This window comes from Globicephala melas, chromosome 11 (assembly GCF_963455315.2).
Source record: "Globicephala melas chromosome 11, mGloMel1.2, whole genome shotgun sequence".
Classification (NCBI taxonomy): Eukaryota; Metazoa; Chordata; class Mammalia; order Artiodactyla; family Delphinidae; genus Globicephala; species Globicephala melas.
The window spans coordinates 62,756,413-62,776,240 of NC_083324.2; the positions used below are offsets into that span (position 1 = coordinate 62,756,413).

Sequence of the window (19,828 nt, forward strand, 5' to 3'; positions counted from 1 at the left end):
TCTACCTCTTCCATATCTCTTTAGTCTGTCCTCCATTCCCACTAGTTCAGGCCCTCATTGGTTTGCTTGTCTTTTTCCTGGATCACTGCAATTTTCTTAGAACTGCTCTTTCTCCAATCTTATTCTTATTTTCCAGTGCTGCCACAAGGATCTTTTTATTAGGCACTTTTGATCACATCATACTTTTGCAAGAAAGCCTTCAATGGCTCTCTACAATCTGCTTTCCTTGGCATGATCCTTAATGATCTGGATCCACTTAACCTATCTCTATACATCATTTGAGATGAAATCTCACCTCCCTCAGGGAGCCTTGGAACCCAGAGTGGAGATGAGTGACTTCTTCAGTATGCTTCCACAGCACTGGCCTGTCCTTACCATCATTTGTATTGTATTATGCTCTTCTGTTTATGTCTGCTTCGGTCACCTCACTTCCACTGCAAGGTCTCAAGGATCTCTTCCTGGTATTTTTCCATTTTCAGCATCTACCAAGAAGGCCCACCAGCAAGTGACTACTCATTGGATGAATAAATGGGCTGTTGGTTACTGAAGGTGTTGAAGCTGGGCCTAGAAGAGCCTTCAAGCATTAGATGAATGATAGGTCATTCCTTCTAACATGGATATTTCAACAGTAAATCTGGGGTTCCCTGGTGGTGCAGTGGTTAGGAATTCACCTGCCAAAGCAGGGGACACGGGTTTGGGCCCCGGTCCAAGAAGATCCCACATGCCTGCCACAGAACAACTAAGCCCATGTGCCACAACTACTGAGCCTGTGCTCTAGAGCCCACAAGCCACAACTACTGAACCCTCGTGCCACAAATACTGAAGTCCGTGGGCCTAGAGCCCGTGCTCTGCAATAAGAGAAACCAACGCAATGAGAAGCCCGCGCACCGCAACAAAGAGTAGCCCCCGCTCACCACAACTAGAGAAAGCCCGCGCGCAGCAACAAAGACCCAACACAGCCAAAAAAAAAAACAACAACAGTAAATCTTACCAGGCATGTCTGTGGGCCACTCTACAGACATCTTCACTCCCACTGCCTTCCCTGTGCACCCCACTCATCTTCCCATTTTCTTCCTCCTCCCTGCCACAGCCTAATTCAGAGAGTAAGACTGCCCATCCAGCTCCCACCTTTACCCTCATTCCCAGCTCAGTGATCTCTTCACATCCATATTCATTGTTCCCTTTTAGCTGTATTATTTGAATACAGCAATCCTGTCAACTACACTACAAGGTTGGAATTTATTACTGCCATTATATAAACAAGAAATCTGTGGCTCAACGAGGTTCATTCATTTATTTATTTAGCAAATATTTACTGATTACCCTCTATGTACCTCGTAGTATGCTGGGCACCAGACACCTACATGACCAAACTTATAAGCTAATGAAAACAGAGGCATTAAACAAGTAATCATACGAACCTACGAAACCAAATTGTAAAAGGTACTGTGAAGGAAAAGAACGGAGATCCATAAGAGACACTAAGTGAAACGGGGAACCTAGTGATATTGAGATGGGATCTGAAGGGTGAGTAGGAGTTAGCCAGGCAGAGGGGGAAGAAGAGGAAGGCCCTGAGGCAGGCAAGGAGCTGGCTCCTTCAGGGAGGTGAAGACCTGTGTGGCTGGCATATTATTAGTGAATAAGAGAGCACAGACAGCAGATGAGGCCACAGGCAGGAAGAAGCAAGACCACGTGGGACCTCGTGGTCCACAGCGAGGTTTGCATTCTCCTCTAAGTGTGATTAATTCTAATGCTATGACTTTATTCCTTTTCATTCCATGGGTGAATGTGTGCTGTGATTCCTACCTGACCTACCTCCAGTCTCTCCAAAGCCAATCCATGGTGCACACTGATGCCAAGTAACTTCCTATAAAGGTAGCTCTTCCTTCCCCTCTCAAAACTTAAACAGCTCCCCCCTTTCTATGAGATTCAATCTGAATTACTTGGCCTGGGTTTTTCAGGTTCCCCATACTCTGAATTCTATCCCCAGACTACAAAACTGCTCTCCAATATCAGTAATGATCACCAACAACCTAGTGAGATTTCCCCTTTCTTCATTCTCTCACACCCTCTGCAGGATCTTGTCTCTTCATTCAATCAGAACAGGGGTTTTTGGGAATTCCCTGGCAGTCCAGTGGTTAGGGCTCCGCGCGTTCACTGCCGGGACCCGGGTTCAATCCCTGGACAGGGAACTAAGATCCCGCAAACCGCATGGCGTGGCGAAAAAAAAAAAGAAAAAAAAGAACAGGGTTTCTTAACCTGCAGTCCACATGCCATAAAATTCAGGGGTCCATGAACTTGGATGGAACAAAAAGAGTCACCTTTATTTTTAAGAACATCTAATTAACTGAAACTTAATTTTATGAATGTAGAAAACAAGTCTTTGTAGTACGAGCAGTACCTGTAATGTCATCAATAGAAATCACCATCAATGAATATTTTCATATCATAGCCATCTCAAAATACCTCTACAACTATGAGTTTAGACCTGCAATAAATCATTTTATTTATTGTATTAGTATTCTATTAATAAGGGAACACATTATTACTAGATCATCACACATTTCTTTTAATATTTTGATAACTGTGTATTTTACTTATGCATTTACAAATGTTATTGTCAGACAAGGTCCAAAGGCTCCACCAAACTGCCAAATAAGTGCATGGCACAAACAAGCTTAAAAACTCCTGATTAGTCATTCATTCGATAAACATGAAATCCTCACTGCAGCCCTCTCTTGTTCTGGCTTCCTCATATTATGTTGTTCTGCTTTTCCTTGTTTGATGCTCTTACACTGGTTTCTCTTCCTGTTCTTGCTGTGTGAGGATGCAACCCAGAGTGTGATCTTCAACCCACAACTAAATTGTTCCATACTTCCTCACTTATAAATCTCACCTACTTACCTGCATGACTGATTCAAACTACACCTCAAAGGTGACTTCCAAATCTACCTCAACTAATCTTTTTTTTCCTCGAACTTCAATCTTTGATTTTAAAATACCTGCTGTGGGGCTTCCCTGGTGGCGCAGTGGTTGACAGTCCACCTGCCGATGCAGGGGACACGGGCTTGTGCCCCGGTCCGGGAAGATCCCACATGCCGCGGAGCGGCTAGGCCCGTGAGCCATGGCCGCTGAGCCTGCGCGTCCGGAGCCTGTCCGCAACGGGAGAGGCCACAGCAGTGAGAGGCCCGCGTACCGCAAAAACAAAAACAAAAACAAAAACAAAAAACCTGCTGTGCCTAACAACCAGAATAACATACCACCCAGAGACAGACTGCCTGGGTTCAGATCCCAACTCTGTACACTTATTAAACACGTAACTGTGAGTAAATTATTTAATATCTCTTGCTTCAGTCGCTTCATTTGAAAAATGGGAGTGATAACAATAGTATCTACTTTATAGGGTTATAAACATTAGAAGAGTTCCTACATGTAAAGCATTTATAATAGGGCCTGAGACATTTCAAAAACTCAATGAATTTTAGCTATCACCAGTCTCACCTCCTTCCAACACGTGGCATTTTTATTTGGTGTTTATTAACAGGTATAGTGATAGCCACTGGGGATATGAAGATAGGATTCCTATCTAATGACATAATTCCAATCAAGCCATTGCTCAAAAAACTTCAGAGGCTCTCCACTAGGTCCAAACTTAACAGCACCGGAAATCATCATACTGCCTCAAATAAATGTAACTTCCAATCTCCTCCGGCTCTACTTCTTGTAGCTTATATTTTACTCGGGCCAGATTGGACTGCAGTGCTCTGTGAAAATGACCTGCTCTGTTCTGTCTTTCCTCACACCATCCCAGTGTCTCAAATGTTTATCTGACAACAATAACTTTGTTTATGATTATTTCCCCAATACTACGCATGGAGCCCCCGCTCCAAACACATACATTACAATCTTACCTAAGTCACATACTTATGTAAACATCAACTTCCTTCAACATTTGCTCACTTTGTGAGCACCTCATATTGGTCAGGTCCTGAGCCAGGAGCTGGGGGCATTTAAAATAAAAACAAAACAAAACAACATGGCCCTGTTCTCAAGATCAAAGTCTAGTAAGGGAGAGAAACATGTGGCATCACATATATGCCATTCACTGTGAAAGGTGCAATCATAAGAGAAAGGGACACCAAGGGATGAGCAGTCAACTCAATTTGGAAGGCAAGGATAGGCTTTTCAGATGATGGTATTTGGGCTTAGATGGACTGGAGAAAAGCATATTTCATGTAGTGAGAGCAGTATGTGTAAAATACAGTGTAAAACAAAATGATGTATCTGGGGAACAGTTCAATACGGCTGGAATATAGGGCCCAAGAGGAAGTGGCTAGACATGACACTGGAGAGCTGGGCAGACCTCTCTGGCAAGCACAGGAATTTGGACTTTATCACACAGGCAATGAGAAATTAATACGGGGCTTAAACAGTAGCATATGGCTAGAGTTGTATTTTGGAAAGCTCATTGCTGGCAGTATTGTGGCAGAGGCAGAGAGAAAAATCTAGAGCAGCACTGTTCGAGAGAACTTTCTTCAATGATGGAAATGTTCTATAATTTGTGCTATCCAGTATGACGGCCACTAGCCACACATGGCTAATGAGAACTTAAAATGAGGCTAGGGCATCTGAGGAACTAAATTTAAAACAGTATTTAATGTTAAACAGCCACTTGTTGCTACCATAGTGAACAGTGCAGCTTTAGAAATAAGGAAATCAGTTAGGAAGCTGTTGATACAGCTCAGGTGATAGGACTAGGACAGAGTGTGAGTCAATGGCTGTACTAGAGGCACAATGATAAGCCTAGGAGATATAATGTTGTGAGAAAAAGAAATCAAGAATGGCTCCCAGATTCCAGGCTTTTTGATTGAATAGCTGCCATCAGCCTGGATAATACAGACGGAGCAGGTCTAGGGTACATACAGATTGTATCAATTTTGAAAACGTTGAAGTGTCTGAGGATTATCCAAGTGGTAAAATTCAGTAGTGAGTTTCGCTCAGGAGAGTCCTCTGAACTAAAAATACAGATCTGAGAGGCTCTGAGCCACTGAGATTACTTAGAGACGATGAACAGAACTAGAAGCAAACTGAGGCAAAACCCTGGCAAACATCAACAGGGCCGAAGAAGAAGCGTCCACAAAGGAGACCAGAGGAACAGTTGGACTAGCAGGAAAAGTTTTCCCGTTGCGGAAAACAAGTGAGAAGTAGTCACAGAAATCAAGGGTGTAGAGAATTTCAGGAAGGAAGCGTGATCAAATGTCAAATACTTCAGAGAGGTCAAATAAGGTGAGAACTGAAAACTGCTTCCTGACTTTGCCAATTAGGAGGTTCCTGGTGACATTTGCCAGGACAGTTTCAGTAGTGGAAGAAACGAGCTAGAGTGGGGAATGAGGCAGAGAGAGGAACATTAAGATGACAATTTCAGGTCTTGACTGCAGGGGAGCTGAGAGTTAGATAAGCGAGTCCACAAGGGAATACAATATTGATAAGGTTGTCTTTCTTATCTTCTTTTTAGGCTGGGAAACCCGTATTAAGGGATTAGTTAAAAATACTAATTGGTAGAAAATGGAGGAGAGCTTCAGAGTAACAGATAAGATTGACCAGGTCAAAAGGAAAATACATTTCTTTAATCCGAAGAGAGGACTTCGAGTACAATGGTGGTAAAGGAACACAGACACGGCCCAGTTTACAGGTGGGAGATGGAAAGCCAAGAACTCTCGCGCAAGCTGGCCTTTCTGTTCCGTTCTGCGGGTGGGGGTGGGGAGTTATGAACTAGAGTGAATATTTGAACCACACTGAGGGTCAAGGGAGGGATTACTGCCCATGAACAAGTAAAACGTCGCCTTTAGGTGGCAACCATCCCTAGATTAGACTTTTATGGGTTTTATTCAACATGAGCAGAGGGTAAAGCCTTAGAAAAAGCCTAAGTGTTTTAACTCAAATGATCGAGACGAGCCCAGTAAAGAAGTAAAAGTGATCAAAAGGCCGGCAAGTTTTGCAGCAGGCAAAGGAGTCCAGGCTCCGGCAGGTCTCAATAAAGTAAGGAACTCCAGGTAGACTCAGGGGAAATGAGAGGTTAGAAAGCGGCCTAAGACAAAGAGACCGAACAAAACGCCCACACCAACCGCCCGCACCTCCTCTCCCCGCCGCAAGCACAACGAGGGCGGTGACAACACTCCCGTCGTGGAACCACACTACAGCCGGGAAGAGACCCCACCCTGCAAACCCTCACAACTCCAGGTCCAGGCCCCATTCTCCTCCACTGACAACAGCACGGCGGCGCGCGTTCCCACTGCACTCCGGCTCGGGCGTCCCAAGCCGCACCCTCCACCTGCGGTAAAGGAACCGAGGCAGGGCTCCCCCGGCTGCCCCGCGAGGCCGCCCGCAGTGGGGTAAGGCCTGCTGAGGCGGGAGGCCGGTGCGCCGCTCCCGCTTCCGCCCCACCCACCGCGCGCGCTCCGAGCCCCGCCGCGGGAGTTACGGAACCCGCCCTCACGCCTGCGCACTGCTCTCCCCGCGGCCTCCCGCTCTCCTTTCCCCTCCCCCAATCCGGTCGCACCCATGCGCCTGCGCTGTGCACGTTCCCGGGCTGCGGCAGCCATGCTGAACCCGTACGGAGAGGCGAGTGGGGGGGAGAGGGTCGACGATAGCGGGATGGGAAGCCGGGGATATGCAGAAGCAGCGGCATTAGAGTGCTCTGGGTCTGTGGAGAAATGCCTGGGCCATGCGGCCCCCTTGGCCCCTTGAACGACCCCTAGGAACCTACGGAAAACGCCCCCGTGGCGGGGGGGGGGGAGGGAGCGGCTGGCACGTGACCCGGGTCAGCCAATCTGGATGTTGCTGACGTGGCCGCGCGGCCCCGATGCTCTCCCCACCCCCCAGCTCAGTCGGGAAGGGAGGGGCTGGGGGCTACGCCCCCTCCCCCAAAGCAACCTCAGTTTCCGGGGGGGTGACACCCCGGATTACATCCTCCCCCCGCACCAAGACAAGGGGAACATTGGAGCCCCCCTGGAAGGTTCCAGGATCCAGGTGAGACGGGGCCTTTGGCGGGCGGGGGCGTTGTCAGTCATTTAAGTGCCTAACCAATGGTGGGGAGTCCGGGAGGGAGATTCTTGGGGTGCAGAGAAGAATCCTGAGGGTGGGAGGATTTGTCCTTCAAACAGTTTACAGCCAATGGGAGTGTGTAGGGGGGCGAGCAGGAGAGGGCCCCTCGGGTGGGGGAGGGGAATGGCCAACCTCTGTCTCAATACCAATTGGAGGGCAAAGGGGCGTGGGGGCGGTGTTCCCCCCCCATTCCATTCGTCCCCTGGGGGTACAGGAGCTTGGAGCCAGGTGAGAAGGGATCCTTTTGGCGTTTGGAGGGTGGGGTGACCTAGTGGGCTGAGGAGTGGGAGTGGTGACTGTAGTTCTTACTCGTAGATGGGAATGCTGAGAGTTGGCAACCCGGGTTGTAAACTGAGATTGTTCCCAGGCGCCCACTCCCTTTCTCCGCAGAGACTAAGGAGCATTTCTGTGCTTCCTTTGTATCAGTGGTAGGAAGCTGGCAGTCGCCACATGGCACGGTGGAGGTTACACTTCGACTCGCTTATCGAATTTGTGTGCATTCACGTGGACATGACCTGCGGAGCCTTCCGAACAAAACCTTCTTTGCCGCGGCGGGGGTCTTAGCTGAGCATGTGTCTACCCCAGGCTGGGGAGGGCTTGCAGGCTGGAAGCTTGAGGTCCTCTTGGGAGCAGAAACCGGCCCAACCGGCGTCTTGGGAGGGGTTGGAAATCGTGGCCTGAGACAGGAGAGAGTGAGTCTCAGGACCTGGAACGATTTCACAGCTCCCAAGGTTTCGGGTTTCTCCTGGGTGGCGTCTTTTGCCTCCTTCATCCCCTCCCCCATTCCTGAACAGTTCTTTCCTTGTGTATTGCGGGGGAGGGAACGGAAAGGAGAGAAGAGTTACTTTTCCAAATTACTGAGTAGCAGTAGCCTCCCCTGTGACTCATGTAGGGGAAGGGAGAACTGGGAGGGAGCGGAGAGCAGTGATTTTCCGGAATGCAGGGAAATAAGCCAGAGTACTGTCTGGCTGCCCTTTTCCTTTCTAATAAGGCCCTGTATACTCTCGACCTCCTAAATTTTCTTCCCTGGCCGGCCCCTTGATGGGCCTGTGTGCAGACTTGCAAGGCCCCGGGTGGAGAAAGGCAGATTGGGGAGGTTGGGCCATTAGGGGGAGGGGAATGGGGGAGGGGAGAAGGCCTTTGCAAAGTTGCTGTGTCATTGCTCTCTTTGCTGCAGCCACCCGGGCGGGCCCGCGTGTACTTTTGGGGCCGAGGTCTGATCGGAGGTGGGTGGGGGGGAGGAGAGAGACTGCTTTCCCCGTGCCCACTACCCCTCCTCCGCAGGGTTTGCCGGACTCGGGTGGTCGAGAATTGATGGCCATTTTAGACACAGTAAGCGAGGTTAGGGTTCCAGGGCCGCTACGGAGGGAGGGTGACCTAGTTGGAGTTCAAGGACCTAGGCCCTCACGAAGCCCTGGGTTTGCGGGGGGAGGGGGCTCTTATATTCCTTAACTTACCTTAATTTCCTTATTCAGATATACATAGTCTGTTTTCTTCCTTGGTAGCCAGAAGAGGGGACGTGGAGGAGGGGAAGGCCCCCCACTAAAGCCCAGGTGGGGGAAATTCTTTCACTCTCCGGTAAGGGGGCGGGGGAGCCCCAGAGGTGGCTTTAGAGATCTTGACCTTGTGCTTTGCCTCTATTCACACTTAGTCTGTAACCCTAATCAGATTACTGTACTAGATTGTGGGAAAAATGTAAGTTGAGTGGGTTGGGGGGAGGGGGCGAAATTGAGTTCCCAAAATGGCTCCTGCCCCTCCTCGGAGGCGGACGGCCCGGGGGGAGGGGGGAGGGGAGAGGAGGGGGAGGGCTAGTCTGAGCCGCAGCCGCCGCCTCCTCCGCTCGCCCTCCTCCCTGGCGCTGACCGATGGACCAGCCGCTCCGTGGGGAGGACTCCGAACCCTGGTGGGGGGGATGGGGGGGTCCTTCCGCCCCCGCGACGCCAGGACCCTTAGAGGGTGTGGGCCTGCCTTCGGGGTGAGGGGAGGGCGGGGAGCGTGGGGAAAGGTCTGAGCTCGCTAGGAGGGGGAGGGCGTTCACCCTGATTCGCCCCTCGCGGGACTTGTTTTTTCCGCTCTGAGCCAGACACCGGAATGAAGTTTGGGGAGGAGGTGGGTTTCATTTTAAAGGGTATATGGGTGCGTTTGGAGATTTTGCTCCCAGTTAAGGGTTGCCGAGGTTTTGTCGAGCAGGCAGATATTTGTATTGGTACCTGAAGGTATGAGTGGGAGGAATTGGAGAGGTGCTTCGGGTGCAAGTGTTTGGAACGTATTCTGTTTGGTTGCCTTGTTGGTGAAAAGCCTTTAAGAGTTCACAGATGGTAGATTCTGGGGAGAGTTTTGCCTTTGTCTGTCGATTGTTTGGCTTGGGGAAGAAAAGGGAGGATTTTAATTATCAATTCTGTATTTTTGATTACGGAGAACGGGAACGTTCGGTTCCTTGCTGCGTTTGGGAGCCCTTAGCTGTTTGCCAGTGCCAGGCCGCGGCTTCTAAGATGGCGTCTCCTTCCTCATTTCAGATTCTTCACTGCGGCGGCCTCCTCACTGCCGAGAACAACAAGCCGCGGGCGTCCTGTGACCACACCCCGGCGGGCCCAGGCTGACTACGCCCACGCGGCCGCCTCCAGTCCTGCCAGTCTGGCCAATGGAGGAGCTACAAACGGCACGACCTGCCCGAGCTTGGCAGTCACCAGTCGCACTGGGCTTGGACGCCTGGGAAGACTTTGTTGGAAGGGGAGGCGGGGAGAGGGTGCTGCACCCCTGCCAACCTCGCTCTTTCCCTGGAGTTGCCGAACCACAGCGCAGCCAATTGGCTCGGAGATGTGGCGGGTTGCCGCTTCCCTGTGGGTCTATGCGGCATTCTTCTGCCTGGTGACTAACGCGTTGGAAATGAGGCTTATGACGTCATCGCATCCGCCGACCAATAGAAAACGCTCCCGCGGAGAGGTGTTCCTCCCCCTTCGACTGCGCTTCTTCACGCGCGTGAGCGAGCGCGCGCGCGCGGAGGGGGTGGGGGAAGTCGCGAGCGCGGTGGCGCGCATGAGCGGCGAAGCTCCGCCCCCCTGCCTATATATAAAGGGCTGGCGCGGGGCTCGGCGGCGCCATTTCGCGCTGGAGTGGAGCAGCCTCTAGAACGAGCTGGAGGATTCTGCCTACCTATACAGAGCCTTCGAGTCGTCCGGGGCCGCCATTACAATCCACGTCCATCCGCTTGGAAATGGCCTTCGTCTCGGCCTATGACCGGTCCCGGCGGACAGTACAGACCCCATAGAAGCCCCCGAAGCTCCCCTTTTTCGAGCCCCGCCCAGTCCTCGGAGTCTGTCCACCCCCTCTACTCCGCCCTCAAGAGGATTTCAAAGATGGAGGCGGCGGCTCCCTAAACCACTTTTCGTGTTCATCCGCCTCCATCCGAGATCGAAACGGGACCTCGTCCGCGCCGGACGGTCCTGGCAGGAAGAGGGGATCCTTGCAGACCAACAGCGGGCAATATTGACGACGGTGTCTGGGATCGGGGACTGTCCTGGGGTTTGAAGAGTCCGTCCCCCTTCGCTCGCCCGCCTCAGCTGGGGCCGCCGCCATTTTCTCGCTGTCCGCCTCCTGCGGAGCGCGCCAAGCTGCCGGGAGTTCTCCGAGAAACAGCGGAGGAGACTGCATTCGTGCCGGCCCGGCGGGGGGGGTTGTTGCCTGGAGGGCCGAGGGCAGCGGCCCCCGACCCCCCCCCCATTCACTTCCCGGGTTATGCTGGACTGGAAGGTAAGGGGAACCGAGGCCACCCGGACTTTCCGCGGCTGAGGGCAGCGCCGGTTCCCCGTGGTCAAGATGCTGCAAAACGTGACTCCCCACAACAAGTACGTCCCCGCGAACGGCGTGTGGGAAGGGGACGTTTGCGAGTTGCAGCGCGCGGGTGTGGGGCATCGGATTCGGAGGGAGTGCGGGACCGAGTGGGGCGCGTTGTTGTTCCGTGGCGCAACTGTTGGCTCGCCGGGCTCGCGCAGGGGGTTGAGCGGCGGTTTGGGACTGAGGCAGTGGCCCAGATCCTGAATATGGAGGGAGCACAGGTTATCAGTTTATATGTTGTTTCTTCCTCTGTGGTTAGATCTTACCCGAGTCGGGCAGAGGGAGGTGGCGGCAGAATGTAATGGGGAAGGACGCTGGTTGGGGAGCAGGTCCTGCGGGTCGTGGGTTTGGTGTCTAGCGACGGTTTGTCAGGCCTTTTGGGGGAGTGGGTTCGTGGCCGTATCTTGTGCTTTACAGGGTTGCCATGGTGATAGAGCTCGAGGACTGGAAACGGAGATTTCCTGAGTAGGGTAGAAGGTAGAAAGATCACTCTTTCCTAATGGTTGGGGTAGGTCATTAAGCTCCTGCTAGTCTTTCGTTGACTGGTGCGGTTTTGTGTTGAGAGTTGTGTGTCTTGTTGCAGAGGATTGGGTTTTTTTGCTGTGTTTTTTTTTTTTTTGTTTTTGTGATACAATTGGGAGTTTCATTCAGGGTAGGAGGGTGGAGCTAAGGATTCTCTAGTCCAGCTCTGCGGATGTAAACAATGAGATTTCGGTATAACGTCTTTAGTCTTGGGCCTTGGGAAGCACCTGGTCTCGAGGAGCACCAGAGAGAATGTAAACTTGGTGCATTATTGGCGTTTGATCTTCAGAGTTGATGCTGCAGTGGGAACTGTTAACGGCATCGCAGTTTTTGTTAGGGGTTGCAGGGGAGGTCTGTATCACTTTTATGAGGGAACTTGCTGACCTTGACTGTTCGGACAGCTCTATTTTTTGAGTTCTTCAGAGGGAGGAGACGAATTTGTGAATAATTTCTGGAGGCTGGTAGCTTGGGGTATTCCAGGCTGTGAAGTGTGACAAATGCTCCCTTGTCTGATTTTTTTCTTTTTTTGAGTTGATAGGGTTTTCCGTTAGATGTCTGATCTGTTTGGAGTTAACTATCCAGAGCTTGTGGAGGATGCAGATTCCCTCTGCACAGGTGGATTCTTAAGTGTCTGTTTAATTAGCATTTTATGAAATTTTTCTATTTTGTTTCCTTTTCACCCACTTCTCTCAGGCTCAACCACCATGGCAACCACCAAGTCCCTAGTGAGGAGGAAGCTTGGGGCTTGAGTTTCTCGGCTCCACCCATTTTGCTTAAGTCCCATCCCAATAAGGCTGTGATTCTCAAATGGCTGTGCCTTGTGAGAAATTACCTTGGGCTTTTTCACTTTAAATTTTAAAAACAGATGAAAGAGTCCATCAGACTTGAGAATTCAGAATGTAGGACTAAGAACAGAAGAGGTGGTAGGAAGTAGAAGAACAAAAGCTCCATGGATTGTTTGGATACTGGTTTCATTTTCATAATCTTGACCACCTTTCACTAGATTCCAAGCCTGGATTTATTGAGGGTACGTAGTGTAAATTAGTGTAAATTGTACTCTCTCAAGTTCCACAAGATTATCACATATGGTTTTGTTCCTTGTCTTCACAGGCTCCCTGGGGAGGGGAATGCAGGGTTACTGGGGCTGGGCCCAGAGGCAGCAGCGCCTGGGAAAAGGATTCGAAAGCCCTCCCTGTTATATGAGGGATTCGAGAGCCCCACAATGGCTTCAGTGCCGGCTTTGCAACTAACCCCTGCCAACCCACCACCCCCGGAGGTGTCCAATCCCAAAAAGCCAGGACGGGTTACCAACCAGTTGCAATACCTGCACAAGGTGGTGATGAAGGCTCTGTGGAAACATCAGTTTGCATGGCCCTTCCGGCAGCCTGTGGATGCTGTCAAACTGGGTCTGCCGGTGAGTAGAGAGATTGGAGTGGGGAGCTATGGAAATGAACAAGAATGTGTGTGCGTGGAGGTGGGCTGTCTAGTGTAGCTGCTGCGGCCCCTAGGAGTTCCCATTTCTACCCTGTAGGGCAGATAGCCACCAGATTTCTGGATTCTTGGTCCTTTGTGTTTGATCCAACCGCTTGCTATCTTAGCATCTCTCATTGTGCCCTCCATGTGTCCTTCCTTAACTTTTGTGCCCTGGCTCCATTTTACAGATTCCCACCCCAGGTTGGGAGAGGACCACGGTGGCCAAAATTCTTAGCTTCTTCCTCTCCCTCATGCAGCCCATGGATAGCCAGCCCCAGAGGTAATGTCACAGGATGGGAAGCTTTTCCAGAGTGGGTGGGAGGTGGGTGGTTAGAGAAAGGCAGTAGGGGCCTCCCTATGGGTGATAAGAATCCTGTTCCATTTTTTTCCTATCCCATAGATTTAATTGGGGCCGCAGTTTAGGAGACTTTGTATTCTTGACGCATAGGGGGTGTGTATGTGCGTGTGTGTTGGGGTCGGTAGTTTGCTTAGGAGAACAGGCGTGTTTATCTTTTTGTAGCTCTGACCTACCATTTCTTTTTTCAGGATTATCACAAAATTATAAAGCAGCCTATGGATATGGGTACTATTAAGAGGAGACTTGAAAACAACTATTACTGGGCTGCCTCAGAGTGTATGCAGGATTTTAATACCATGTTCACCAACTGTTATATCTACAACAAGGTGAGTGTTTTTGTGTTGTTAGTAGTTGGGGAGAGACAGTGCATTTTTTATCACTACTTTATCAATGAAAGGTTTAAGTGTTTTACTGTAGGTGTTCTCAGTAGTCAGGATCCTAGAAAGTCTGAGTTCCAAAAGGTACCACTAAAAGCAGTGATGTGGTTTCAGAGATCCAGAGTTAAGAGATGTTTAAATAGAACACTTTTTATTCTTGTGGATAGTGGCCCTGTTTTTCAGAGAAATCTCCAGAGATCTGAGTAGAGCAGGAACTATTTTTTTTTTTAGTCAGCTCTCATTCTTCTACTTCTGAACTTTATTTCTTTGTTGCATCTTGAGGGGCAGAGTTGGAAGAGAAAAGGGAATTTAATGGCCCAATACAGGTGATTTTCAGTACTTGATGGTGAAGTTGTGTAAGGGGGGTGGTGGTGATGCCTGGGGCTAGGAATTCCTCAGAGAAAAATGGTTTTGCTTGTCTTTTGCTGGCATTTGAACTTTTTCTTTGTGTTTCCTGTAGCCTACTGATGATATTGTCCTGATGGCACAAACGCTGGAAAAGATCTTTCTACAGAAGGTGGCATCAATGCCACAAGAGGAACAAGAGCTTGTGGTGACTATCCCTAAGAACAGCCACAAGAAAGGGGCCAAATTGGCAGGTAGGAAGAGAAGGAGTTTTGCCAATGAAGACCGAAAGATGGGAAAGATAATCAGACTAAACTTTTTTTCTCTCCCCCCACCCCAGCACTCCAGGGCAGTATCACCAGTGCCCATCAGGTGCCTGCTGTCTCTTCTGTGTCTCACACAGCCCTGTATACTCCACCACCTGAGATACCTACCACTGTCCTCAACATTCCCCACCCATCGGTCATCTCTTCGCCCCTTCTCAAGTCCTTGCACTCCGCTGGACCCCCGCTCCTTGCTGTCTCTGCAGCTCCCCCAGCCCAGCCCCTTGCCAAGGTATACATCTGTGGATATCTTTGGGACAATGAGGATGGAAAGGTCTTGAATGGAGTGGACCCAGGGTAAAAGGCTCCTGTCTTGTTTTTCTCTGCAGAAAAAAGGGGTAAAGCGGAAAGCAGATACTACCACCCCTACACCTACAGCTATCCTGGCTCCTGGCTCCCCAGCTAGCCCTCCCGGGGGTCTTGAGCCTAAGGCAGCACGGCTTCCCCCTATGCGTAGAGAGAGTGGCCGCCCTATCAAGCCCCCACGCAAAGACTTGCCTGACTCTCAGCAACAGCACCAAAGCTCCAAGAAAGGAAAGCTGTCGGAACAGTTAAAACACTGCAATGGCATTTTGAAGGAATTACTCTCTAAGAAGCATGCTGCCTATGCCTGGCCTTTCTATAAACCAGTGGACGCTTCTGCTCTTGGCCTGCATGACTACCATGACATCATTAAGCACCCCATGGACCTCAGCACTGTCAAGGTACCCACTGCATGGGGCAGATGGGATACTCAGGCAGTGATTGGAGCCTAGGGATCAATAAAACAGTCACTTTTTCCGGGCACACAGCAGTCTCGGCATTTTATTTTTACAAAATAGTAACGGGGCAGAAGGTCAGGTACTTGTTAGGAGTCCATATTTTCTGGAGTTTGAGACAGTGTGGTGGGTTTTGTGTTCAGAGCATCGCTATTCATCTACAATTAGGTCCTACCTATTGGGAATGTTGGGTTAGGATAGGAAAGTTAAGGGATGGCTGCTTAGTCAGAGGCCACCCACCCTCTCTTTTCACTTAGAAATGATTTTTTTTCCTAGACATAGGTATTTCTTCAACCCACCCAAATTCCTTTGACTTCAAACTTGAGCCCCAGGGCATAGATCCTTAAGGCTACCCCTGCCCCGCCCCGGTACTCTCCAGAGGGCTAGCCTTGCGGTGTCTGGAGCTGGCAGGGAAAGGTGAGTCTTCCTGCCTGTGCAGCTTCTGATGCTGCCTCCTTCTGCAGCGGAAGATGGAGAATCGTGATTACCGGGATGCACAGGAGTTTGCTGCTGACGTGCGGCTTATGTTCTCCAACTGCTATAAGTACAATCCCCCAGACCATGATGTCGTGGCCATGGCACGAAAGTTACAGGTGAGTGTCAAGGTCGGAGTTGGAAGAATAAATGGGTCTGGGGAGAGAAATTTTGCTGTCTGTGGTGCACAACCTCAACATGGGGCTCTCCCAGTCTCTACAGTTGTAAATTGGAGCTGCCATATGGCTGGGTATGATCAGGGCATATCCACTAGCATGGTTTTGAGTCTGCTGTCTCTTTCTAGGATGTGTTTGAGTTCCGTTATGCCAAGATGCCAGATGAACCACTGGAACCAGGGCCTTTACCAGTCTCTACTGCCTTGCCCCCTGGCTTGGCCAAATCATCTTCAGAGTCCTCCAGCGAGGAAAGTAGTAGTGAGAGCTCTTCTGAGGAGGAGGAGGAGGAAGATGAGGAGGATGAAGAGGAGGAAGAAGAGAGTGAAAGCTCTGACTCTGAGGAAGAAAGGGCTCATCGCTTGGCTGAACTACAGGAACAGGTATTATTTTAATTTGTCACTGTTCAGTTTACTGGGTGAGGTTTGTGCGCTGTCTTGGCCCTAAATTTTTTTTGTTTCAGTCTTTATTGCTTTACCTATTTATTTTTTCTATTTCACATGATTCTTTTTCCTCTTTAGCTTCGAGCAGTACATGAACAACTGGCTGCCCTGTCCCAAGGCCCGATATCCAAGCCCAAGCGAAAGAGAGAAAAAAAAGAGAAAAAGAAGAAACGGAAGGCAGAGAAGCATCGAGGCCGAGCTGGGGTTGAGGAAGATGACAAAGGGCCTCGGGCACCTCGCCCATCTCAGCCCAAGAAGTCCAAGAAAGCGAGTGGCAGTGGGGCTGGCAGCGCTGCTACCCTAGGCCCTCCTGGCTTTGGACCTTCTGGAGGAAGTAGCACCAAGTGAGTACTATCTAACATGGAAGCAGAGACAGCTCAGTTATGTCTCTAATCTCTCCGGGGAGGATGATTTCTCCCACTCCTTGCAAAGGTTTCTCTAAATCAGGGTCCAGCGAATTTTTTCTGCAAGTGGCCAGGTGATGAAGTAGACTTTTGAAGACTGTAGTCTCTCAAAGCTGCTTGACTCTGACAGTGTAGTCTGCCTACCCCTTCTCTAAACCAGTGAATCTGTGGTTTTTCGTGTTTTCTTCTGTGGTCGGGGGTGGGTTAGTGCTTTAGGGAGCAAAAAAAAAAGTGGACCTGTGCCAGCGTACTTATATTTAGTTCTCAAAGTCCGAGATTAATAAAAGTGTTTGACATGTATAGAAGCTCTGCTCCCCTGATACAGTGTCTAGTAGCCCACTCTTTTGCCTTAATGGAAAACAGTTTTTCAGGCATGAAATCCAGGTCACTGGGTTGAATAGTGAGAATATCCCACAATTGACAATTTTCTTTTGCCCGTAGACTCCCCAAAAAGGCCACAAAGACAGCCCCACCTGCCCTGCCTGCAGGCTATGATTCAGAGGAAGAGGAAGAAAGCAGGCCCATGAGTTACGACGAGAAGCGGCAGTTGAGCCTGGACATCAACAAGTTGCCCGGGGAGAAACTGGGTCGAGTTGTACACATAATTCAAGCCAGGGAGCCCTCTTTACGTGACTCAAACCCAGAAGAAATTGAGATTGATTTTGAAACGCTCAAGCCATCCACACTTAGAGAGCTTGAACGCTATGTCCTTTCCTGCCTACGAAAGAAACCTCGGAAGCCCTATAGTGAGTATGAAATGAGGCCCACCAGTTAACTCAGCAAATCCTTGCGAAGTTCTGAGGAGGATTTGTTGCATCTAGAGGGGCAGAGTTAACTCAGTTAACTCAGCAAATCCTCACGAAGTTCTGAGGACAGTGAGAGAAGGATAGTTAGGCATATGCTTGATGGACTTGAGATCATCAGCTCCTGGGATGATAAGGGTTGGATTAGTTGCTTCCCAATGTTCAAGAAAGGAATTTGGCAACAGTAGGGGACAGAGAAACTAGGGTGCTTCTGGCTATCTTAATCCTGGTATATTTGTTTTTCTAGCTATTAAGAAACCTGTGGGAAAGACAAAGGAGGAACTGGCTTTGGAGAAGAAGCGGGAACTAGAAAAGCGGTTACAAGATGTTAGTGGGCAGCTCAATTCTACCAAAAAGCCCCCCAAGAAAGGTGAGTGTTCAGTAAGCCACTGTGAATTCACTACACCCTGCCCTCTTGACTCTTGAAAAATGGAAATCAGACTGAAATAATCTTTAAACTTCAACTTTGTTCTGCAGCGAGTGAAAAAACAGAGACGTCATCGGCACAGCAGGTAGCAGTATCCCGCCTCAGTGCTTCCAGCTCCAGCTCGGATTCCAGCTCCTCTTCTTCATCTTCCTCTTCTTCAGACACCAGTGATTCAGACTCAGGCTAAGGGGCCAGGCCAGATGGGGCAGGAGGCTCCGCAGGACCGGACCCCTAGACCACCCTGCCCCACCCCTACTCTCCCTTTGCTGTGACACTTCCTCATCTCACCCCCTCCCCCCACTGTAGGAGAGCTGGCTCTGCAGGGGGGAGGAATGCAGGGACAATTACTGAAGGAGGGACATAAATGGACAAAATACAACTGCGTTCCCAGCCCCATGGAGAGTGACCTCTTAGGCATAGAGCCCCTATTCAAAATGACTGTGGTGGGGCAGGGGTAAAGGGTGGGAATGGGCAAAGGCCCTGATACAGGGTTACCTGAGGCCGTAGCTGCCCTGTTCACTTGTAAGGGCCCTGTTTTGAGGTTGTTTGTTCTAATTTATTTTAAGCTAGGTAAGGCCGAGGCAGGGTGGGGCCGTGGTCCCCTCAGCCTCCATGGGGAGGGAGGAAGACGTTCTTTTTTTACGTTGACTTTTTTTTTCTACTCTGTTTTCCCTTTTCCTTCTGCTCCATTTGGGGCCCCTGGGGGTTTCAGTCATCTCCCCATTTGGTCCCCTGGATTGTCTTTTCTTTGTCTGTTGATTCTAACTTGTAAATAAAGAAAATATTATTCAAGTTTTGAGTTTATTACTTTAATGACATTTTTTTCTAGTGCTTCAAAATGAATGTGATACAATTGAAATTTTGAAGAAAGTACTCTGAGGTGAGGAAAAAGGACCATCCTGTTTTAAATAAACCAGTAGGCTGTTGCTGTAGTGATAGAAGTGCAGATTCCGTTTGTAAAGTGAATCCCCCAAAATAACCTTAAAGTTTGCAATTTGCTCTGGTTTTAGATGAAGAAAACAAAATTCTCTGGCTCATTCATATCTTAACCAAGTTTCAAACTCAAGATTTGGAATAGGCTCAAGTTTTCCTCTGGTGCTGGATATGTGGGTTGTTTCTTGGACACTTAGCAAGATGTGAAAGGGATGGGAGGTAGCCAACAGTAGGTACTTCTTGCATTGGGCATCTGCCTTAAAAAGGCAGTTGTGTCTACTTTTATAATTTGCTGCTTTGGCCTCAAGTTGCACATGTACATAGCTTTGCAAAGTTGGTTAATACAATGCCAGTTCAGAGAATTCCAGTGATCCTTACCAAAATGAAATCACAAGAACTCATTTCCAGGGCTTCCCTGGTGGTGCAGTGGTTGAGGGTCCGTCTGCCGATGCAGGGGACACAGGTTCGTGCCCCGGTCCGGGAAGATCCCACGTGCCGCGGAGCGGCTGGACCCGTGAGCCATGGCCTGTGAGCCTGTGCGTCCAGAGCCTGTGATCCGCAGCGGGAGAGGCCACAACAGTGAGAGGCCCGCGTACCACAAAAAAAAAAAAATTTCCAGAAGTCCAACCTCTTGTCGTGCTGTATAGACAGAAGGACTCTATAGTTGAGAAGTATGAGATGTCTGATTTCTGGAATTTGGGGGGCTTTACACCCTACAAAAGGGGACGGTTTAAAATAATGTGCTGTAGTAGAAAACCTGAATTTTTAAATGGAAGGCTGGGAATGTAAACCTAATGGTTTATTCTGCTGTAACGTTGCTGGAAACAGGTGGAAAGTGGAATATGGTGGAGATGGTAGTGATGATTTTGGAGGTAGCAATAAATTGGGCTCTAGCAGTGACTCTCAACCCTTGTTGCATACTTGGACTCCAGAGCTGCTAAAAGCTTGTAACGGGTTTCTGTCTGAATCCTTTTTTTTGGCCATACCCCGCGACTTGTGTGATCTTAGTTTCCCAACCAGGGCTTGAACCCAGACCTGCAGTGGAAGTGCAGAGTCCTAACCACTGGACTACCAGGG

General features: G+C 49.7%; 1 protein-coding gene across 9 annotated transcripts; it reads left to right on the forward strand.

The window, feature by feature from the left end:
* The first annotated feature begins 6,599 nt into the window (after window positions 1-6,599).
* BRD2 (bromodomain containing 2) lies at window positions 6,600-18,610 on the forward strand. Of its 9 annotated transcripts, XM_060307426.2 has the most exons (14): window positions 6,601-7,029; window positions 9,621-10,949; window positions 12,326-12,487; window positions 12,571-12,874; window positions 13,480-13,617; window positions 14,129-14,267; window positions 14,354-14,568; window positions 14,666-15,040; window positions 15,559-15,687; window positions 15,873-16,124; window positions 16,263-16,528; window positions 17,030-17,334; window positions 17,639-17,761; window positions 17,869-18,610. In XM_060307426.2, the coding sequence occupies exons 4-14, from the start codon at window positions 12,683-12,685 to the stop codon at window positions 18,003-18,005; spliced, it is 2,271 nt and encodes a 756-aa protein (XP_060163409.1). In that variant the 5' UTR covers window positions 6,601-7,029; window positions 9,621-10,949; window positions 12,326-12,487; window positions 12,571-12,682; the 3' UTR covers window positions 18,006-18,610. The 9 variants fall into 9 exon arrangements, with proteins under 9 accessions (XP_030696866.1, XP_030696871.1, XP_060163409.1 ...); XM_030841006.3 differs by lacking the exon at window positions 12,326-12,487 and having other exon boundaries at window positions 6,600-7,029; XM_030841011.3 differs by lacking the exon at window positions 12,326-12,487 and having other exon boundaries at window positions 6,600-7,029; window positions 14,417-14,568.
* Window positions 18,611-19,828: the final 1,218 nt, after the last annotated feature.